An 8,316-nucleotide genomic window follows, 5' to 3' on the forward strand; every position below is an offset into this window, starting at 1 on the left:
CTGGGCAGGGTTGGGTCAGGAATGCTGCTGCCCTCAGGAGGGAGCGGTGAGAGGAAAATGGGGGGCTCTCTGGTGCTGCGGGGTGTCAGCTGGGGAGTGGAGGGAGTGGCGACCTTTGGCCGCACCCCCTATGGTCTTCCTGGCTGAGTAATGATTAGTTCTGGGTCAGAGGAGTTGAGGTGGGCTGTCGGGTGGCAGGCAGCTCAAGGCACATCTGCCTACCTGAGGGCAGACTGACCACCAGAGAGGATCGAGTATCAGGGGAAGAAGTGGGGGCTTGAGCCTGGCCTCCTGAGGGCCTCACAGCCGGCTGCAGCCAGCCATTTAGTCTCAGGTGTGCTCACAGGCCACCTGCAGTGTGCCTGGCCTCCACACCTTCTCTCTTCCCTCTGCTGTGACACAGCTACCCCAGGGCAGGGGCTCGGGAGTCTGGGGCCAACCTCACACGCGGGAGGTGATGTAGATGGAGTGCACGCGCTCGGCCAGGGTGTTCTGCAGGTCGTGCAGGGGGTCCAGGCCCTGCACCTTGCTGCTGCGCCCATAGATGAGCTGCCGGAAGGAGTCCTGCTCCAGGAGGGCCTTCATGTGCTTGAGGAAGAAGCCCTCGCAGAACAGGGCCAGCTCTGGGGCGTTGTGGATCTGTGGGGCAGGAGAGGTGCCGTGAGGCCAGCGTCCCAGCAGAAATTGTGAGGTCCACCCTCTCCCCCAGATGTATCACTCCTGGACCAAGGAAGACCTTACGCCTCAACCTTCTGGAGACATTCCCTGGCCAGCATCTTGAGCCAACTCTCTCTCATCTGAATCCTCCAGCAATATTTCCTCGGAGCTGGATGCCCAAATCCCAGCTGTGCCTCCAGAAACATGACTGAAGTCTTGTTCTTGGACCACGTCAGTGTGTGCACACACGTGTGTGTGTGTGTGTGTCTGTGTGTAAATGCCCGTGCCTGTCCTGTGTCCCACTCGTGACAGTTCACTGAGTGGCTCTCCTCCTCTCAAGCTGGGACTTGGTAATTAAGGGTGGGCAGAGGCTGACCACTGCTAGGAGACAGGTCTATACAAGGCCCAGGGCCCGTGTGACCAGCACTGGGAGCCAAGTCTATGTGAGGTCCAGGATCCGTGTGACCATCGCTGGGGGCCAGGTGCTCAGTAACTGAGTGAACCCCAAGTGCCAGGCTCTGAGATCGCATCTGTGGGCTCCACAGAGCTGGCTTCCTGGGCAGGGTGGATGATGGGACTCGGGGGCTGTACAATCAGGGTACTGCAGCCTGTGATAGAGGCCATGAAGGCAATCCAAGTTCGGTGTGGCAGTGACAGGGTGACCTGCGTGTGGACAGGGGGCCAGATGCCATGAGAGCAGAGGGTAGGTCAATGCAGGAGCCTGCTGAGTGCTAGGACACAGGGGTGAGGAGAAGGGGGAAGGGAGGCAGGAGAGGCGTGTGGAACCCTGGGCTTATGCAGGAGGGATGCAGCCTTCTTTACTTCTAAAAGAACTCTCTGGATTGCAGGGTCAAAGCTGGGCAGTGTGGGCCAGGCTAACACCGTCAACTGAGGGATGAGGACTGCCCGGAGCGAGGGCGGAGGGGGGACGGCAGAGGGAAGGGGAGACAGGATGCACTGGAGGGTGGAGGACCTCGATGTGGAACGTTGAAAACAGGCTCCAATAGGACTCCATGTTTTGCATTTGAGCAGAGGGGCAGATGGCAAGGTCCTGGGTTGGGACGTGGAGAGGAAACAGGGTGTGGGTGTGTGTATGTGTGTTCAGAGAGAGACTGGATGTGGGGAGGAAAAAGGGGTGTGTGTGTGTGTGTGTGTGTGTGTGTTTTCAGAGAGACGGTTGCTCACTCCCCACGTCCGAGGTGGCAGAGCACGGATGTGAACCAGATCCACTCAGCAGGGACGTCCTAGCTTGTCCCTCTCCATTCCTCTCCTGCCACTCTCTGCAAAGCCAGCTGGTGCCCCCAGACTCCCAGCCCTGGGCACCCCCGGGCCTGACCTCACCAGCCGGTGCCCCCTGGACTCCCAGCCCTGAGCCGGGCCTCACCAGCCGGTGCTCCCTGGAATCCCAGCCCTGAGCTGGGCTTCACTGGCTGGTGCCCCCTGGACTCCCAGCCCTGAGCCGGGCCTCACCCGGTGCCCCCTGGACTCTCAGGGCCGGGCACCCCAGGTCGGGCCTCACCTTGGCGTACTTGTAGGTGCTGACGGCACTCTCCACACTGATGGTCTGGGAGCACAGGATCTCACAGTGCCGCTGCAGGGCATCCAGCTGGAACAGGCTGGCCGCGGACAGCAGCTGCGGAGGCAGCAAACAGGCCATGGGTACGGGGCCTGGACAGGCCTGCCTGGCATCCTCGAACCTCAGGGGCCCAGGTCAGAGAGAGACAAACCAGCTCACTGCCCTCTGCTCAAGGCACATGGGGCTTCTGAGAGGACACGTGACAGTGACAGACTTCACTCTGTGGGGCCACCTGCAGACAGTGCCGTCCTTGACACAGGGACACAAGCCTGGGGCCTCACTACTCCTTTCTGGTCCTCCTGCCCTGATGCCCCCACTGGTCATCCCTCCCTGAACCCAGGAGGCTGTGGCCCGCACTTCCCAGAGGATAAGAAAGGGAGTGTGAGGTCTACAGAGGCCAGGCTTCTGGTCTTCCTTCTGAGGGGTGAGGCCTGGCTGGTGGCTAGGGGGCTGCAGGGAGCAGGGGCATGTGAGGGGCCCTCCCCCCCGGGATGGATGCTCACCTCCAGGACGTCGGCCGTGGGGATGTCCATGGACTCTGTGCCACCGTAGTACAGGTATTGCATCATCATCTGCACAGGACGAGGTGCGTCAGAGTCTGGCGGACGCCCAGCAGCCCTCACCCAGCCCTCCGCCTGTAGCATGCAGACGTCTGCACCCCACACGGTCCCTTGCCAGGCTGAGACGGCCCCTTAACCATGTCACCTCTAGAAGTCAGCCTTGCAAACCTCTCTCCCAGCTGGGAGAGGGCTGTACACGAGAAGCTTCCTCCCAGGGCACTTTCCTTCTGTTTCTCCTAACAGTGGTTCTGGGGGTGCAGACAGTGTGCTAATCTAAAGGCTGAGAAAGGAAGGCCTGGCAATCTGGTTCTGTAAAGATTAGAGCCAAAAAGACCCCACGGAGCAGTTCTGCGCCATCCGGCGTGGGTCACTGGGAGTCAGATCAGCAATGGTTATGGGTTTGGTATTCAACAAACCTCGCAAACCCAGAAAAACCCCACCATGTACAGATGGGGAACCTGAGGCCTTGGGGAGGGGAAGACCATTTGGCACAGGTCGCTGGAGTCCCTGATTCCTCTTGCATCACACCAGACACCACTCATGCTGCCTTTTTTTTCCCCATGCTGCCTTTTAACTAAGATTCTAAACAGGTTGGGCGTGTGAGGAGGGCTGTGTGGCCAACTCTCCCCAGAAGCCCGTTCCCCACTTTTCTTCCATCTGCTCCAGGCTCTCACATGGAGGTTAGAGCTGTGGTGCTGACCCCACAATGGGCTGTGTCCCTTGTAAACAGGTTCAGAGCTGTGGCTCAGCACCGGCCCAGAAGTTGCCTTGCAGACCGGCTGTGACACACTTGGGGCTCAGGAGCCTCCAGCTCTGGAGGGAGCTAACGGCAGCACAGCTGAGGTGTAGGAACACACACAGGCGTACATATGTGTACACACACACACACAGCTGTACTCTGGAGCCTGGTAGGGTTCCCAGTTGGAAAAGAAAAGCAATTCTTTTTGGCTGGCTGAAGAAACAGCCCCAACAAGAAGCTGGCAAGTGTGCGAGAAAGCTTGGCTCCAGTGGGCACGGTGGGGCCTGGTGCAAGCCAGGCCTTCAGGCTGCAGGAGGCACCACGAGGTCTGGGGTGAGCGGGACTGGGCTTCTGGAAGACATGGGAATGGCTTCTGAGCCAATAAACAAGGTTCCTGCTCCAGGGAGCCCCCAGGTGTCCGTGCTGAATGAGTGGCTTCTGGCAGCGCCTGGAGATCTGCCCCAGTGGAAACTTTGTAAAACAAAACCCAAACCAGATGCTGTGGAGTCCCTTCTGATTTGTGCTGATCCCAATGTGCAGAGCAGAACTGCCCTGTGGGGTTTTCGAGGCCGTGGACCCTTGGAAGCAGATAGCCAGGCCTTTCTTCCAAGGCACCTCTGGATGGACAGATTCGAACCACTTACTTTTTGGTTAATAGTCCAGTGTGTAAGGTGGGGCCATCTGTAGAGAGCTGCACTGCTAACTCAAACACTGTGCTTTTCTAGTGGATCAAATCCACCAGCCACCACTCAGGAGAAAGGTGGGCCATCTCCTCCTGTGTGATTTACTGCCTCTGAAAACCCCCTGGAGGGTCAGCTAGGAGTTAGTTCTGACTTGATGGTAATGAGTTTGAGTTTTAACTGTTTACTCTGAGCTTATCTGCTATGTGTCCATCTGTCCCTACAGGTAAGGAAGGTGGATGGTGTGGGGTCCATGCCGGGGCCCTTCCTGCCTGGGGCAGCCAGAGTGAGCCTCAGGAGTCAGACAGGACACAGATGGGAGCGCAGGGTGGTCTCTGCCCCGGCTGGGAGTGGGCAGCCCCTAGGCGAGAGGAGCCCAGGGGTCGGATCCTGTGATATGAAGGTGGTAGCAGCCCACTGCTCCCCTTTCTGACCTGGACGGCACCTCCCCCAGCCATCTGGGAGTGCGCTTGGCAAGGCCGCCATCAGCACTGCCTTTCTGCGGCTGCTTAACACATGCCCCTGCACAGAAGTCAGTAAGGAGCCAGGGCGGCTGGTCACCAGGTGGGCTGAAACCCACGAGTGGCTCCTGGGGGGTAAAGGCCTGCTGATCCGGACCCCTGAAGATTACAGGCTTGGAAACCCTGCGGGGCCCATTCAGTTCTGTTCCTCAGTGTTGGTCTGCGTCAGAATCTTGTCAGCAAATAACCAGTACCGGAGTCAGCCCAGAATCCTCAGCTTGGAGCCTTGTGTTTAGGAAGCAGGCAGGTGGCAGGGCAGGGCTGAAAGGAACTTTGCAAGGTCCAGGCGCCTTGTGAGACGTGGCCTGGTGGCTTCTGAGCAGCCAGCCTGTGGCCAGCGGACTGAGGAGGGCTCATGTGGGACCAGTTGGACAGGGCAAGGGCATCAGGAACTGAGACCAGAGGGGAGGCGCAGGGCCTGCAGGGCCAGCCTGGGGCCGGAGTGATGACAGCATGGCCTGGTGAGTCCCCAGGGCATCTGTCCCACAAAGGTCAGGCTTTATTGAAGGTGACCCGGGCAAGCCTCTCGACTCCTGACAGCCACTTGCCTCAGCTGCCATTAAGCATGAACTGTGATGAGCTGTGTCACTTTCAGGTTGGATGTGGGGTTGGTGGAGAGCTCAGGTGGCCTAGTGGGTAAGTGGCTGTGCTGCATGGGTTCAAGTCGGCCAGCTCTTCCTGGGGACAAAGCTCGGCTTTATCTTCCCGTTTGGTTTACTGCCTCTTAACACCCACTGGAAGGTCAGCTATGAGTCGACTGTGACTTCAGGTCTATGACAGAGTGAGTATGAAGGAAAGGAGGTGACATCTCATTGCTTTCCTGTTGATGAGATGCTAGGATTCTGGCAGTGGGTAAATAAAATCCTTTATTAAAGTGAATGTCAGCTCTTTTCTTTCACTATTTAAATGTGGCTACTAGAAAATTCTGAACAGTGTGTGTATATCATGTACTCTTTCTTGGAGACAGCATTGTGCTAGGTCTCCTGTGTGATTTACAGCCCCACTGGAGGGTCAGCTCTGAGTTGGTTCTAACTTGACGGCAACAATTTGCAGGTTGTGGCTCTTTCACCCCAGGTGCTGGGAGACTGGTGCCTGACTCTGAGCAAGGGCAGCCTATCCACATGTGTTCCTTCCACATCTGTCAGTCGGCTTGGACTGCTCTGACCAGTGGCTGGAGCTCAGGACTGAGGAGAATGATTGGGTGCTGTAACTGCACATCAGAGGGGTCAGCTTTGCACAGGGAAACCCCGTTGCTCCAATGTGATCACAGAGGGGGTTGGGGCTGGAGCAGGTGATTATGGGGGACTCTGGCCCACCTCCTACCCCAAAGACAGCACTGTCCACTGAGAGCACATACCTGGAAGATGTGGTACTTCATGTCGCCGATCTCAATGGTCTTGCTGCTGTCACCATCCCGCTCCGATTTATTGGTCATCAGGGTCTTAAACCTGGAGCCAGAGAGGGGCCAGAGAGGGTGCGAATGGGACTGCTGCTTCGTGACTGCGGCTGTGATGGTCCCATCCGTCACCTGACGGGTGACTTGGAGATGAAGCATTTTCAATCATTACTGCTGTGTTCCCAAAATGATTCTTGGAGAATGACATTTCCATCCTCCTAGGCTGACAACTGAGCCAAGCAAGACCAGTCTGTCTCTGGCTACTCTCCACGCAAGTGACCGTGACATCTGGGGCTAGAAAATGGACTCCCGTTTCCATAATTGTTTCTGAATAAAGGTAGTAACTAGACCAGAACAAATAAAACCTCGGTGCTTGAGTCTGAGAATGCTGGGTCCCAATCTGATGTCTCCCCAGTCAAGTCTGCTCCATGTCCTCTGGTAGGGGCAGTGCAGCTTGGCTGACACGGCCACAGGGCTGGCTCTCGGCCTCCAGTCCTCTCCAGCAAGTCCATCACTGATATCTGTATTTCCCCATTACCCTTGACAGAAACTCAGTGTCCCTAAGCAGCATCTCAGCCTCTCCCTCCCATCAACCACTGCTCAGCTTTGGTCTCTGTGGTGTTGTTTTCATTCTTAGGTGTTGCAGAGTCTGTTCGGAACAACAAAAGGACACTCTGCCTGGTCCTGGGACAACCTCACAATCACTGCTGGGCTTGTACCCATGGCTACAGCCACCACGTCAACTCATCTCACTGAGGGTCATTTTCTTTTTCACTGACTCTACATTACGAAGCCAATCGCCTTTTCAGAGACTGGTCTCTACACATTTGTCTTGCCTATATATGAGATAGATTGATTCGGTGACTAGTGTAATGGGAGTAGGTGTGTCAGAGATGGTGAGATTGGCACAGGATAGGGCAGAGTTTAGGGCTGTTGTACATAGGGTCGCTATGAGTCGCAGATGACTCAATAGCATATAACAACAATATATTTCACATAAATAAGATAATATTTTCTCTGTTATGATTTTTTGCACTCAGAAGAATGTTTTGAAGGTTCATCTACATTATACCATGGATCAGGTCTTCACTCATTTTCATGGTTGTGTAATACTCCACTGTATGGATATACCACACTGTGTTTACCCTCTCATCTGCTGAGGCACACTTGGATTCCCCTGCCCCTCTCCTTGTTGGCTACTGTGATTAATGCTGTAAAGAGCACTGGTTTACATGTATCTGTTTAAGCCCCTGCTTTAAGATATTTTCAGATTTATTCCCAGGAACAGAATTCCGAATCATACGGCCCTTCTAGTCATGTTTTTAAGGAACTGCACAACTGATTTCCAGAGTGCAATGCTCTTTTATAGCCTTCACCACCAGCAGATGCGGATGTGATCCCTGTGGGCTGGGCTCTGGTTTTGCAAGGCACCTACCTGTTAGATGCTGTCACCAGCAGGACTTTATGCGCATAAAACAGCTTTCCTTCCACTAGGAATGTCACATCCGACATCTCCTTGTTGTTCAGAAAGTGAGGATCTGTATGAAAAGGTGAGAGCAGGATGTGAAAGGACTGAAGAGTTAGAGTGAGTTCTATTGCCAGTGGTCAGGTGGGACGTGACTGCGGTCATTATAGGAGTGGACACCAGGTCTTTTCCCCTTAGAGCGGCCGGTGGGTTTCAACTGACTTCTCAGCCAGCAGTTGAAAGTTTAACCATTATATCATTGAAGTGTGCACAGTACAAAGGGGGCAAAAAAGAGAAACTGAGACAAGGACCCTGACATTTGGAAATAAGAAAGGAGAAGAAAAAGGAGAAAGAAACTCACACAAAGTTAAAAAGGAAATTAGTGAAGATCTTTTTAAAAAAAATGGGAGAAAGATGGGGGAGGGTTGGGAGAGAAGAAAAGTGCAACAATGAATGAATGGAAACCCAGTCTCTGTAAATTTTCATTGAATTTAATAATAAATTAAAAAAAAATGGGAAAACGAATGGAGGGAAAAAAAACCAAAATGAGAGAGACAGTGTGTGGAGTGTTTAAGCAGGTACACATGCAGGTCAGAGTGTGTGAGTGTGTGCGTGCGCACGTGCATGTGTGTGTGAAGGGGCATGAGAAGAGAGAGTGTGTGTGTGTGTGTTGGGGGGGAGCTGAGGAGGGGTGGGGTGGCCGTGCGGGCCCTCGTGTGTGT

General features: G+C 54.9%; 1 protein-coding gene across 1 annotated transcript in view; it reads right to left on the reverse strand.

Annotated features, from left to right (window-relative positions):
• Positions 1–439: 439 nt before the first annotated feature.
• ABTB2 (ankyrin repeat and BTB (POZ) domain containing 2) overlaps positions 440–8,316 on the reverse strand; it is a 203,618-nt gene continuing 195,741 nt past the window's right edge. Inside the window, exons 13-17 of the mRNA XM_006883745.1 lie at positions 7,565–7,667; positions 6,091–6,181; positions 2,737–2,805; positions 2,177–2,290; positions 440–639 (exon numbers count right to left, since the gene is read on the reverse strand). Coding sequence (XP_006883807.1) covers positions 442–639; positions 2,177–2,290; positions 2,737–2,805; positions 6,091–6,181; positions 7,565–7,667 — 575 coding nt within the window. The 3' untranslated portion in view covers positions 440–441. The remainder of the gene's footprint in view (positions 640–2,176; positions 2,291–2,736; positions 2,806–6,090; positions 6,182–7,564; positions 7,668–8,316) is intronic.

This window comes from Elephantulus edwardii, unplaced genomic scaffold (assembly GCF_000299155.1).
Source record: "Elephantulus edwardii isolate Elephantulus edwardi_28Jun2011 unplaced genomic scaffold, EleEdw1.0 scaffold00029, whole genome shotgun sequence".
NCBI classification, from domain to species: domain Eukaryota; kingdom Metazoa; phylum Chordata; class Mammalia; order Macroscelidea; family Macroscelididae; genus Elephantulus; species Elephantulus edwardii.